Here is a 15,074-nt window from a genome sequence, read left to right on the forward strand (position 1 = left end):
AACCTGTGTTACATAATATTGTAAACAAAGTAGCCCCAAACACATTTACACCAGTTCTCATATTTGAATACAGTGCCTGTTGCAGTTCTTGGAACAGAGCACATTTGTGATAGTTTTGTGCGAATGCTGTATAATAGCAGTTTGCAAATCAGTCCAATCACAGTTTAAACTTTATTAGTTATTCCAGAAATCAGAATATGTGGAATGTGATAAAAGGCTCCAAATGAAAGGGAGCATGTGGGACTCCTATTTTACAAATTAACAGAAAATGGTATGGACGGTTGTCGAGCAAACACTACATTTATATGCTGGTACAGTATTGTTAGCTGCTCCAGGCAGATATGCTTTGCTGATGCTGAACATTTTTGCAATTTTGACTGAGATAAGCTGAAGCTGCAGTGTTCACCTTAGGCACACATGTGTAGAAGTTGCCACAAAGTCAGCTAACTAAAAAATGTGTGTGATTAGCACATTGATGTTTCTGTAAAAGGCAATATTGGAATTTTCCTTTGTGAAAGACTGCATGTCCTGGATTAATGTGCTGGTTTGAAATCTCAGATTCACATATTTTACTGGTCACACTTTTTCTGTATAATCTTTCATTGATTGTATCCTTGCTTGTGTCGTGATAAATTATGAAATTTTGAACTTTTGTAAGTACTGCAATAAGCATAATGTTGTTGTCAGTTGCAGGCTTAAATTTACTTGCACTCTTTGAAATTTTTGATAAGTTCCATCCAAAACAGTTGTTCCCTGATTTCAGTGTATAATGATGTCAGAAACAGGTTATCTTTTAGAATTTTCAGATGTTTACAAACCTGTTTTTTTTTCGTAGGTAATGAGAGTTGTGAATAACTTATTCCGTAACAAATCTGTGTTTGACTCTCAGCTAATGCCAAAGAACACATCACCCCCAAATTTCAGTGTATCTTAACGCAAATATACTTACCTTCCTGAGAATTTTTGGAAGTTATCATTGTCCAATGCTTGAATTAGTTAGTAGTATTGAATCAGTGTTAGTGATTTAGGTTACTGTAGCAGATACTGTAATTAATGTATTGGGTTGCATATACTTTCCCCTTTAAAGAGGGGTAGGATATATATTCTCTACATTTACAGTAAATTAACTGTATTTTTGAGTTGTTATTTAGTGTAATTAACCTCGAAAAGTTTTAGGACACCAGTAATTCTTACCACACATTTTTCTGTTGCCTTAATAGAGATCTCGTTTTGTGGATTTGCTTCATTCAAGGGAATTAGTTATTTTTTAGCTCAACACATTAAAAAATAGTCGGCAAATTTAAAGTCATTTGTTCAGTGTCCTGGAATACATTGCATCAGTCACAATGCAGCCCTTCTGTACATGCTGTTCTCAAATATGGAAGGAGCTAGTTGATGCTTGTAAGCAGCTGGAAATCACCGTGACTACTGCCAAGTGGTTGGCAGCTGCTGTGAATCTGTGTTGGAAGAGTTCCCGACAGTCGTGTACCTGTGGCACCAAAGATACCACAGCTACTATCCTTCCCTGTCCCCTGCAGGAAGTACTTGATTCGTCATTACTTGTCCATTTGACTGCGAGTGGTGTGCCAGTGGTAGGTCTAGAAGTTCTGTCCAGGGTAGATAGGGACCACGGGGGACTCAGGATGTTACAACCAGTCCCCATAAACAAAAGGTTTGAGGTGTTGTCTTTCACTGAAACTGAACTGAGCCAGTGGGACTCACTTTGCCTGTTTTTGAGAAACCTGCTTTGTCCTGTGTCTGGAGGAGGAAAACGCAAAAGTTTAGGGGTCTATTAATCATTGGCATGGTAAACAATGATGCTGTTTAGGGAAGTGGCAGCAAGGGACAGGAAGGAACATCAGTCACACCCAGTGTGTGTGCCTGGGGGCCCTTATTGAACATGTAGAAGAGGCTGTTCTGGCAGCTGTTGAGGGAACAGGGTGCAGCCAACTGCCTGTCATCTGGGCTCCAGGGTCATACTAGCATCATTCCACTGACTGAGGTTGAGAAGACTAGCCTTGCACATGGAGGTTCGATGAAGCTCACAGTTTGCAGCATTGTCCCCAGGAATGATCACCTTGCGCTGTTTGAGTCAAGTAGAAGGACTAACCTGGAGATTTCCAGGTTCTGTGACAAGCTAGGCTGCAACATCCTGGGCTTACGCTGTAGGGCTGATAACTGTAGGGCCCCCTGCACTACACATCGGTGGCAACCATCCAGGTAGCTGACTGTGTGAGGATTGTACACAAGCATTTTTTAGATTAGGTGACTCTCCATCTAGTTCAGATAACGACAGCTATAGTAGACCTGGAAATGTGTGTGAGGTCCAAAAGAATGCCTCCTCCTTCCCAAAGCGAGAGTTTAAAATTCTAGCAGTTAACTGGCAAAGCACTTATGATAAAGTGCCAGAGTTTGAAGCATTCGTGAAAGGCAGTGAGCCTAACATAATAAAAGGTGCCCCACAAACCAAACCTAACCAAATCAAACATCATTGATTAGTGTATAATTAATATCTGCAGCTACTATTGCTTTATGGAATAATGAGATGGTGTTGTAGACATACTGCTTCAGATTCTAAAGCTGCCGTTTGTGCATCTGTTCAGTAACTGAAGCCCACTGTGTTCTTACTCACTTGGAATAGGCATCCTTTCAGCTGCTAATTTAGAATGATGCATTCCATACTTCATGAAATTTTTCCATGTTCCCCTTTGTGTTTCTTTCCTATTATTATTATTATTATTATTAGTAGTAGTAGTAGTAGTAGTAGTAGTACAAAGTGTGAATTTATAGGTTTGGAACAGTATTAAAGTTGCAGTATTACCACAGCCGAAACAATAAATATAAAGACAGACAGCACTTTCTTAAGTACTCATTGTGGCAGTGGCAACTTCATACATCCATAGGTGGCGAATTTTGAACTCAATTTTTTTCCACTCAGGTGTCGGACTGGCTGTACGAAGATGGCTCGGATGCAGATGCGCAGGCTTACGAGGACAAATTGTCGGAGCTAAAGCAGCTGACACGGCCCTTGTTCCGCCGTGTCTGGGAACATCAAGAGCGACCAACTGCACTCAGTTCTCTTGGTGAAATAATAGAAATGAGCTCAAAGTTTCTAGATGGTGCAAAGAACGGTTCAGAAATATTTACATCTGTGGAACTCGAAACACTGGAGAAGGTCATCAAGGAAACAAAGGTAAGCCATGCGGTGCATGAGTGAGTGATATGTTGTTGGTTGGTGTTTTTTTTCCCCCCCTTTCTGTGTAATGTTCCTTTGAAGTTGAATTTTACATTGAAAATTATTACTTCCTACTTCTATTAACTTATTGTTGCAACATTACAATGGAACTCCAGCATTTGTGCTATGGAAGAAAATACACTTTGGGTGCTCCCTTTTGTTTGGGAAGACTGCCAATAAACTAATCACACAGCATAAAATGAGCTGTGGCTGCAAAATCTTACACATTGCAGAAAGAATGGAATGGTATTAAAGATTATATTCAAAATGAGTTCTTTTTTAATTTATTTTTGAAATCTCTGTAAAATGGAAAGCAAAGCAGTAAAAACTTCATGGCACACACATTTAAGGGAGAAATGAAGGCAGTTTTTGTGAAGGTTATGAATAAACAGTGAGAAGTAAATTGTTGCCAAAAGAGTGTGTGTGTGTGTGTGTGTGTGTGTGTGTGTGTGTGTGTGTGTCTTGGCTAAATATTAGGACAAGTTGGGGAAAACGGAGCTACAGGATTAAAAGTATGTTAAATAGAATAGGTACTATTTATTGCAGCTGCTCATGTGACCTTAGTTTTTACATGATGGAGCATTCAAACTCCCTACACTGTGTTACAAAATGGGCGCTACAAATGAAAAATATGGCTAATATTAAATCAGTTCTGTAATACATTTTCAGTAGCAAAAAATCACAGCTCTGTTGACATTAATCACAAAATTTATGCTGTAGATGAACTGATTGTGACTAGCGAAAGTGTCGTGTCATGGTGTTATTTAAGAATATAATGTGAATGGTAGACATAGCCATCTCTGTAGACCACAGCTAACTGGTACAGAAAAATGTTAAAAAAAATTGTGGGAATACTTCACAATATTTTGGCTGTCTGAAGACTTTCTACAGATTTATCAGGGGTAGCTTTGTAAGATTGTGATTAAACAAGTAAGTTGCAAAAACTTCTATGTTCATCGTATTCAAAAAATTCTTTCTGAGTACTATGAAACGTGATTAGTTGCTACTTCCCTTTCATTGTAATGCCAACATGAGAAAATCCACAGAATATAATTGAGACTAGTGATGGCGCCTCAGTATTCTTGTGCCGACATCAGTTGGTGAACCATACCGTGTCATCCAAAAACACAAGTCAGCTACTAAACTGGTCTGCAGAACTTAGACAAAAGTAACATTCGCATGTTTTTCTGGGCAAGTAACATTGCCATCCATTGAAAGATCTGCTACCGTATAGTATAGGAGGTAACTGAAAGAAACATGCGACAAGACGAAAAGGAATGATACTTTTGAATGAAGACAATTACACTGAAATCGCCACAGTTGGTGATGGTTCCCTGGACATTACAAAAGGCAAAAAGTGGGACATGGTTCTTCATGGGGTGTGTGATCCCCCTCTGTTGACAAAGTATGCTGTGCAACGTACTTCCATGTTGACCTCCACCAGCACCATTGACCATGCTGCTGTTGCGGCATGTGGACATTCTACAGTACGTTTCCCAACATGTCCCATATGCATTCTGTGGGATTTTAGTTGGGGGGGGGGGGGTGGCAGGCCAGGCCAGGCCAGACCAGTCTATTCAACGATGACTGGTGAGTTTACCATGTTCAAATATTTGCAGGTCAGTTTGCGCATGTTACATTGTCTCCCCTCATCATAACACATGGACCAGCAAAACCATCATGTTCAACAGTGTTCCTGGGTGCATTACATGGTCCCAACTCGATCCAGATGAGGGTACATCCACAATCAGCATTCAGACTGAATCTGCTTTGAGCCAGGTAGAGCACACAACTCCACTCTTCATTTATCTGGTCTCTATACCCTTCGCACTTTCACAAATCTATGATCTCGGTACACTACCCATCAGTGATATTGGGACACTATATTCAGTCATGTGCATCTTTTCAAGGGTGTGTTTGGCTGCGACTTCATTTTTATGGGTGATAATGCACAACCACATAAAACAGTGCCGGTGGGGCAGCTCTCGGAATGAGAGGATATTAGGCAAATGGACTGGTCTACCTGTTTCCCCGACAACTTGTAATGCCATCAAGCCTGTGTGGGAGGCATTGGGGATAAGTATTCCAGCACATCTACATTCACCAAAACCACCCAGCAGTTGTCAACTGCATTGGTGGTAACACCCTACCACAAGAATGCTCAGCAACCTTCTGCCAATGTGTGGGCATTCTGCACTGTATGTATTGCCATCTGTGATGACAAGTCATCCTATTAAGAACCATTTTCTACCTTTTGTAATCTCCTAGAGATCATCATAAATTGCAGTATCTTCAGTGTAACTATTTTTTACAAATAAGTGTCATTCTTGTTCATCTTAATGCGTATTTGTCAGTTAACTTCTGTACTACTTTAGCAGCTATCTGTGTACGGTCGAAGTTTCATTGAGCTGTGTTACTTCGCAGTGACACATAATGTGAATATTACTTTAGTCTCCATGTTGTATACACCTTTGTAATAAATAAATTGTGTTTGTGGATTTTATCGAATTTGCAGTCACAGTAAACACGAGCCTACTGTGAGACATTAAGAAAACCGAGAAAATGTGATCAAAGAGAGTTCTCTCAAGTACTGGTGTAGTGGTTTTGCACGAGTGCTCGCCCACAGAGAAACGTGACTGTGTATGCAGTTTTGTATGCAGTTTACTTACTTATATGCTTATGCTTTGTGTTACATTTTGTGAATACCTTTGGTGTTAGCTCTAGGTACATAGCGAGTGAGGTGGCACAGTGGACTCGCTGTGTTCAAATTCGTGTCCATCCATCCTGATTTAGATTTTCTGTCATTTCCCTAAATTGCCGGACCCTGGTCCATGCTGCGATCCTGCTGAATGAAATCGCTGATAGCATAGGCAAACTGGCTACCAGTAAGATGGTTTTTCAGATCTGTATTCTGTAAACAGATGTTCTCTCGGTGTTATGCTGTCGAGTTTTATAGATCTGGAATACAGAATGGCTCACTTTGGCTTCAGCAAACTAACTACAGGTGATGAAGGACCCTAAGAGTATGCGGAGGTTCTCCGTGCAGGCCTTTCACAAGGACTCTTGTCCTTCGCCAGCTCTGCATTGGCCATACTTGGCTGACTCCAGGTCATCTCCTCCTTCGCAAGGACCCACCCCACTGTCAGTATGGTACCCCTGTGACAGTGGTCCACAGATTTCTGGACTGTCCCAACCTACCCACCCTGTGGTGGACACTCTTAATCTCCCTGACTCGCTACCCCCTGGTGCTCAGGAGACAATGCCTCAGGGTCTCTCTTTGTTTTACATTTTATTAGTGAAGAGGACTTTTATCACTCTCTTTATGGTAGGGCCACAATCTTATTAGCCCATTGAGCTGTTGGCAGAACACTTACCACCTCTGCCCAGATTGGGCTTAGTAGTCCACCTCGGACTTCACACTACCTACTCTTTTGCTCTTCCTCCCCTCTCTCATATGGTCTGTTAGAATTGTTCATGTTTTGTCTCTCTGTGCTCATCTTACCCTGTCCATGCTGCTAGCCTTTCCTAGCCAGTGTCTGTGTGTGGTACCTCTGGTAAGTGGTGGGGGATGGGGAGGGAGATTCTTCCGGCTGCTCCCTAGATGGGGCACCTCACTTTCCTTTCTTCCTATGTCTTCGCCCCCTGCTATTTTATCCCTTATCTAGTCTTTGGTGACCTTTGGTAGACTTTCGGATTTTCTTCCCCTGTGTTTGGCGTGGTTGGCCATCTCTGATTTCCTCATTTAGACCTGTCTGAGGAAAGAGGGCTGATGACCTAGTAGTTTGGCCCTTTGTCATTCACCCAACCAACCAACCAAACAGTTTGCTCCAAGCAAATGTCTGGATGGTTCCATTGAAAGGGTACGGCCAATTTCCTTCCCCACACTCGAAGCTATCAGAGCTTGTTCTTCCTGTCTTATCACCTCGATGTCAATGGGATGTTAAACCCTAATTTTCCTTCTCTCTAGGTACATCTCATGCAATGTCAGTAATGCAGGTCTTGTTTACCATTTGAAATATAATGTGCTCTTGGTATATGATTTCAGGAGTGGAAGCAAAAGATGGAGGAGGACCAAGCTCAGCTGAAGTTGTCTGATACGCCTAAGCTTACAGTCAAATCCATAACGGACAAAATCTCTCTCCTGGACCGGGAGGTTGGTACAGATAATTTTGTGCATTGAAAATCCAGATGCTAGCTAGTATAATGAAACACTGAATGGTCTTTGTCTTTTTGTGATCCGATTTTATTTTCAGGTCAAATACTTGATCAATAAAGCAAAGATATGGAAGCCTAAGAAGAAAGATGACACCAAAGAGAAAGGTAAGTAGAACTGTGTGTTAATTGTCGCTAAGCTTCTGTGCTTTGTTTCTATGTGGAGGATGCAGAAAAATGTAATTGTAAGCCATGTGTAACTACTTTAAAATATATCTAGACATTCCATTGTTTCAGCTCCCTTTATGCTATGTAATATAAATTTTAGTCATTCTAACTAATGTCTTCAATTGTGCCTTTTGACTGTATCTCTCAGAAGATAATTTAGAAAACAAAATATGAATTTGTAAGTATTTCTAATGATCTTCATTGAAAAGTGGCCAGGATTCATAATTCTTGCACACTTATATTTACATAACAATCACTTGCTAACATCAGGTTGGTGTATCAACAATATGAGGAAAAGGATAGATTGCTATTACCCGTAAAGATGACACATTGAGTTACAAACAGGTATAGCGAAAAGACGGTTACATATAAGCATAAACGGTGAATGAATGTTACAGTTGCATTCCACTCCGAGCGGCTGGAGATAGGTCCTGTGTGTGTGCGTGCATGTGCTCGCGTTTCCAGATTATGTGGCCATCTGAACTTCCTCAAGGGGATCTGCTGAGGCCATTTGCCAGTAAAATTGCTTGGAGCTATTGTGTACAAAGCACTTAAATCTCCATTTAGTCAGTGTGTGTGTATAACATTAAGAACTAGGCAGATTTCTTACACTTCGATTAAAGGGATTACGTTTCAACAATTCCACAGTTTTGGTGTGGTTTCTCCCTTCACTCGCATGCCTGTGTCTGATTCATTAATTGAAATTAGTTTTGATGTTGATTTTACTAACCTGTTTCAACATGTCAACTTCCACTTTTTATTCAGTGGTCAGATCAGTGCACACACAGGTGGAGTTGTGATGGGAGTCCCTTCATGACCTGTTATTGCCAATCTGTTTATAAAAAGTTTTGAGGAATGTGTTGTGGAGTCAGTGGTGTAGAAACGTATATGCTATAGTAAATATGTGTATGGTACTTTCGTTGTTTGACTAGAAATGAGTATTTATACAGAGTTTTAGAGCCGGATTCATCCACCCGAACACCTACTTCACCAAGGAGATGGAAAATTGTGGCTGCCTTCCTTACTTTGAAGTATTGGTTGGGAGGAAGGTTGATGGTATTTTAGGACATGTAGTTTGTGGGAAGCCAACTTACTCCGATTTGTATCTTCAGGATGATAGTGACACCATCCAGCTCACTTTGAAGGGGTACTTCGTATCTTGGTTCGTAGACCATGAAAGTTTGAGAGTCGGGTTAGCCCACCTCAGTCACCTAGTGTGAGAATGGTTATAGTGAAAGATGGATCAGATGTGTGTTAAGATGCCGACTGAGTGGTGAAAATAAGAGGATGGCACCGAAGTGTCGCCTTTTCACCTTACACAGGTAACATTTCTGACGATTGTATTCTGCGGAAACATGGCACGAAGTGTGTTTCTGTACCACCATCTAAAATCGTGGTCTGTGAAGGATGATCTCAGTTTGCGTAAGGTGGAAGTCTGTTGTCTCTTGTGCAGTTGTTGCATGATTCATTGGTCAGACTGCGAAGGAACACTTTATTGAGCATAATCATCACACTCGTGTATGAGAACTGAGCAAATCTACTTTTGCAGAACATTTCCTTGGTACTGGTCATCTTGTGGAATATAACAACATAGAAGTTCTGGTGTGAACTTCGTCAGCTATTGGGACAGGGTTATCGAGGAAGCAATTGAGATTGAATTAGCATGTGACGTTTTTGATTACTTTCTGCTTGGGATCTCTCTCTCTCTCTGGTCAAAATGCAGCAGTACATAATTAATTGTGCCTCAAAACTGAAGGGTTGAGCACCTGTATAAAAATGGTGTCTGTTCAAGATGGAACCCGGCTGAATTCCTGCAAGTTCTTGGAACATTTTATATGCTGGGAGAAACTAGTTTTGCCCTGTATACATTGCATAAAATGGGAGCGCTGTTTCGAGCTGTTACGCGCACCACTGTCAGCTGACGAGATTTAACATTCTCTGATGCCTTGCTGTGAGTAGCACCAGGTGGCAATAGGTGCCTACTTCCATGCGTAATCGAATGCCGTGCAGTCACACTTCACTCAGCCTCTTTTTTTTTTCATAGAGATGCAATCCAATGTGATGCATACCATAGTGTTAATTCATTTTACTGGTAGAGTGGTCATATGTTGGACCTGCATTTGATAGGGTGGTGGTTGAAATTCCCCTGCAGACAGTCTGATTTAGGTTTTCCGTGGTTTCTCGAAATTGCTTAAGGCAAATGCTAGGATGGTTCCTTTGTAAAGAGCATGGCCACTTTCCAGCCGTACCTCCCCCAGTCTGAGTTGGTCTGTAACGACATTGTTGTCCTCGGGACGATAAGCCTCGGTCCCACCTTTTCTCGAGCTGTGTTCTCATGGGGCGTGGCTACAGAAGGTTACCACACTTTGGTACCGGTGTTCACGTGTGACTCTACCAGTTGTAGAAAGCTCACATGGACTCACGTATGTACGAAGACCTGGCAGAGTTATCACTAAAGACAGACAATGAATGTACCCAACTTGAACAGTGCTCTCAGATTGCTCTTATAAATTAGAGCTGATCTCACTTGTGTTTTTGCTGGCAGTTTTGCGCACAGAAAAGAACATCTGAAGAAAAGACCCTGATGGCTTCTGAGTAGAGTATCAGGACCAAATGCTTCAGCTGATATTTAAGCTCAGTAATAGACATCCAGCTGGTTTCAAAAACATAGTGTGTCTAAAGATCAGTTGGATTACCTTCTGGAATACATTTCCATACTGATTTCTAAATTGGACACTTAAGAGACGGATAGTATCTGTAAAAACAAAACTTCAAATGGAGTTACACAATTTAGCCTCAAGAAATTCTTTGAACAGTCTGGTTTTATTTTGTATTACAAAAAATAGCCGGTAAATTCGTACTTGATACCTACAAAGAGGCCTTAAAAGCTACTCAACCCATTAGTATTTGCATATGATTTTTTTTTCCACTTACCAAACTAGATTGTTCTGGCCATTGCTGAATGAACTGGTGAATGAAAGGATTCATTGGAGCAACTGCAAGACTTTTGGTATGTGAATGTCATCAGTGAAGGAGCCTGATTGCTTGCTGTCGGATACCTTCTCCAACTCCATGAAATAATGATTAAAGTTTTTAAATTTTGAAATCAACTGTATTGGTGATAATGTTTGCCACTGCCTTTCTTATGTCTCTGGAAAGTCTCTTGCTTGCAACGAACAAAATGAGTTTCCTGTGTACTCTCTTGTAATTTTACCACCCGAGCTGTCCTTCACATGGCAAAGGCAAACTTGTGACTGAAAATGAAATTGGTTTGATACAAGGTGAGAGTGCTCATGTTCACCTCTAACTTAATAGGACCTGAGCCAAGGGGCTTAATTCACGTGGGTCACAGTCCACACGACACTCTGCATGGAAACACGGCTTTATACGAAGGTCATGTCATGGCAATGTTTTTTATCTTGAAAACGGTAACAAATTAAAAAATTCTGAAATATGCAGATGGAGGGTTAGTTCATATGCAAACAGTGTGTAGGGGATGGATGAAAACAAATACCACCATAAAGGTATAGCACAAGAAAAAGAAAGGAAAATTGTGTCGTTACAAATGTGTTTCACCATCAGTTGCAACAGTACACAATAGTACATTACAAACTGCATGCATTCCATGGCATCAGGAGTCTCCCCAGGAGTCCACAGTAATGTGACATATGCTAGATGGCAGCCCTTTCCAGGAAAATGAAGCACGAAGGGAGACTGCATTGTGAATTGAGCGGCTGTTCAGGGTTGATGTTACCCAACTTGAACAGTGCTCTCAGATTGCAGTTGACAGTGGAAGGAATGTGTGACAGTGGCGTGAGGAGCTTGGTGGAAGTGGTATGAAATGCTGATCTACCATCCTGAACAGCTGCTCGGTGAGAAGATGCATTCAGGTGCTGCAGAGCCGTAATGGCTGACACGTGCTGATCTGGGCAGCCTGTCAGTGTGTGGTGGACTGTGCTCATATCCAGATTTTCCCACTGACAGAAGATGGGCACTAAAGGGATTACAGCGCCACATTGGTATTGAGAAGACAATAATCTACAGTATTTTACATGAGCTACACTTGTAAAGTTATTGCAAAGTGTGTGCGTCATGCACTAAATGTTGTGGAAAAGTGGACACACTGTGAAACTTCCATCTGCATCTAGCACATTAGGCGGTGGAGGGAGGCAATATGCTTCTGAGAATCGTTGTCATACATGAATTTTGGGCCAGGGACTATGAGCCAGAACTAAAATGCCAGTACACAGAATGGCGTCTTGTAGGTTCACCACAAAGGTAGTAATTTCGTTAAAATCCATGCCCTATGAAGTTAATGGGCATCAGAAGAGCCTATGACATTAGAGGAGTGATTGTGCCATTTTGTCCCACATGTCAAACTGTTAATGCACTGCTCTACGGTTGCACTTTCCTGCAATGGCACCTATGAAGGTCCATTCGGGAGAAACATCCTGAATATCTACATGATTCATTAATTCCTCATGGCAACGTGAGAGCACGTGCGGCAGAATGTGTGTGGAATCTGCTCGTGCGATGGGGGTGGGAAGTACTGGAGCACCCACCATATTCGCCAGACTTATCACCTTGTGATTAGGACCTCATACGAAAACTGAAAGAGTTATTGCATGGAACACACTTGTGAACAGATGAAGACATTCCCAAAACAGTGAAACAAGATCAGACAATTCACTCATGGTGAGGCAACTTGTATTTGGCATTTTCAACATTGTTGGCAGAGAGTGATGGAGTCGTTGGGAAACTACTTTGAGGGGCTCTAATATGTCAGTTCCTGCCCTTTACTATTGTGCACTATTGCAAATGGCAGTAAAACAAATTTTAAACAACATGATTCATTTCATCTTTTTTTCTTGTGCTACATCTTTTATGGCAGTGTGTTCATCTGTCACCTTACACTTAATGTTTACATATGAAATAACCTTTCAGTTGCATATTTCAGAATCTTTTAATTCGATGGCATTCTCAAGACAAAAAAAATTGTCATGACTAATGCAGTGACCCTCATAATATTTATTTAGTCCAGTATTTAGGAACATACAATTTCCAGTAAATTGCCAGCAACCATTAAAAACTTGGTTTCAGATAAAGCATGGTTTAAACAGAGTTTGAAAGACATTTTGGTAGGCAACTCCTTCTACTCTGTAGATGAATATCTTAACAATGGAAATGTAAATATTAGCACTGACAGTTTACTGTAAATATATTCACCTATTTTGACAATCTGCTGAAAAATGTTCGAGGTAGTAAGTATTATATTCAGATGTTTTATGTTTTTTACCTTATACTTTCTGACATGGTCTACACCCACGAGAGTCCTCTCGTTTTTTGGGTCTATGGAATGAATACTGCTTCTGATCTTCTAGTGTAAGTCAGTCCTATTATTGACACATGCTACAAGAAAACTTGGGTCAACTGTTAATGTCTGTCAATGTTGTTGCCATGTAGTAACATTGCTAATAATGCCCGCAAGACTACCAAGCACTGTAAGAGATGGAGATATTTCACAGATTACATTTGTCAGCTTGCAAATAGTTTGGGGCAATGGATTTTTAACGTAGGGCATGTTTGAAGGTGGAGCTGGTTTTCTGTTCAGAAAGGCAGACAGCTGTACTCGATAAGTTTTCCCCTAACTTTTGTTTTTCAGCAGAAGACATGTCATCTTCAGGAAGCAAAGACAAAAATGAAACTACCACAGACAAAAAACCTGAATCAGATCAACCAGTCCCCGACTCCACCTCTGATGATGGAGAAGAGAGGAGTCCGGACATGGACCCCGAGGCCGTTCCGCTTCCGGAGGACGTGACAGGTGGCGCTGAGGAGGGCGGACCGGTGGTGCCGGAGCCGGATTTGCCGTCTTCAGCAGACCCTCTGACCAGTGACAAGAAAGCGGATGTCGTGAAAGGTTAGTTTGTCTAGGGAGTGTGGCAGGGGAAAAGAGTGGTCAGCATTTGCCACATTACAGATGAGCACAGATTTGTTACATAATACACAACACACTTGTCACGTTCTCTCCTACACACACACACACACACACACACACACACACACACACACACACACACACGAATATACAGCTTTCCATTGTGGCAACTCCTTTCTTAAAATGAAGATTGAATTTGTTTAAATGTTGCTAGAGATTGCTTCCAACTGAAGCACTATAGTTCAGTAATGTAGTTATTGTAATTTGACTTGAGTGAAACACCACAGTAAGGGGCATAAGTTAAAAAAATTCTTTGGAAAAAAGACAGTTACCATATTGAAATCATAACTGAGCCTCTGGATTTAGTGTCTGACGATTTAAAAATGTTAATCGAAAAGAATAAATGTCACAGCTTCACAAAAATCTGCTGAAAGTCACCACTTCTACATGCATTCATTTGAAAAGCAAACTATTGATCAGTGAATTTAAATGCAAGATATTCTTGAATGACACTAAAGGGACCGTGCCTCATAGTCCAAAGTCTTCACAGAAATATTTGTGGTAACAACAATAGCTCTGGTGCATTTATAAACTGACCAGTCCATAATGAATACAGTATGACTACTGACAATATCACAATGTCATATTTATCTTGATGCTTGAGGCAGCAAATGCGAGTTGTGAATATCGTGCTTTTTAGATCTACATTCAGCATTTTCACCTTATTGATATCAGAAAAGACTCATTTATTCTTTAGTCTCAGTTGCACATTTTCTACTTACAGGATGCCCATAATTAGAGTTACTTTCAAAACACTGTAGAAATAGAACCACACATCAGAATGATGTTAAATTTGAACAACATATTATTGAAGCAATGGAAAACGTCATGGAACAAAGAAATCAATGGAAAATCCAGGATAGAATGTAACAATATTGTGAAAAGGAAAGTTGCTACTCACCATATAGCGGAGATGCTGAGTCGCAGGTAGGCACAGCAGAGACTGTCACAAATATAGCTTTCAGCCAGTAAGGCCTTCGTCAAAATTGGATGACATGCACGACTGCAGGGGCTTACTGGCTGAAAGCTGTATTTATGACAGTCTCTTTGTTGTGCGTACCTGTGACTCAGCATCTCCGCTGTATGGTGAGTAGCAACTTTCTTTTTCACAATAATGGAACAAAGTAAGTTCAATGTTAATTTTACCAATAAATTGCACTTTAAGCATCTTAAGACGAATGGGGTTGGCTACAAATGAGAAACAGTCGCAATACGGTGGCTGTGGTTTTAGTTGTACATTACAGCCTCCAATTGGTTGAATGTGCACAACTGCTCAAGTTCGGCAGTTAACTGTTGTATTGTTAGATAAGCACAGCCATAACAGTAAGGTCATACCACACTGGATGCGAAAAATCAGATTTTAATTGCCCTAGGGCCAAAAACTGTATAAAAAGCAAAGGGAAATTGGTTTTAATTTTTTTATTTATGAAAATGCATAAAAAAAGCAAACTCTGTTCCTAA

At 40.8% G+C, this 15,074-nt stretch overlaps 1 protein-coding gene across 3 annotated transcripts in view; it reads left to right on the top strand.

Moving 5' to 3' along the window:
- The window catches only part of LOC126424816 (hypoxia up-regulated protein 1), a 102,821-nt gene that overhangs the window by 70,780 nt on the left and 16,967 nt on the right, over positions 1-15,074 (top strand). For 2 of the 3 annotated variants that reach the window (XM_050087609.1, XM_050087608.1), the window contains exons 13-16: positions 2,939-3,193; positions 7,281-7,388; positions 7,489-7,555; positions 13,278-13,535. In XM_050087609.1, coding sequence (XP_049943566.1) covers positions 2,939-3,193; positions 7,281-7,388; positions 7,489-7,555; positions 13,278-13,535 — 688 coding nt within the window. The remainder of the gene's footprint in view (positions 1-2,938; positions 3,194-7,280; positions 7,389-7,488; positions 7,556-13,277; positions 13,536-15,074) is intronic. The other variant, XM_050087610.1, reaches the window with a different exon arrangement.

Source organism: Schistocerca serialis, chromosome 10 (genome assembly GCF_023864345.2).
Source record: "Schistocerca serialis cubense isolate TAMUIC-IGC-003099 chromosome 10, iqSchSeri2.2, whole genome shotgun sequence".
NCBI classification, from domain to species: Eukaryota; Metazoa; Arthropoda; class Insecta; order Orthoptera; family Acrididae; genus Schistocerca; species Schistocerca serialis.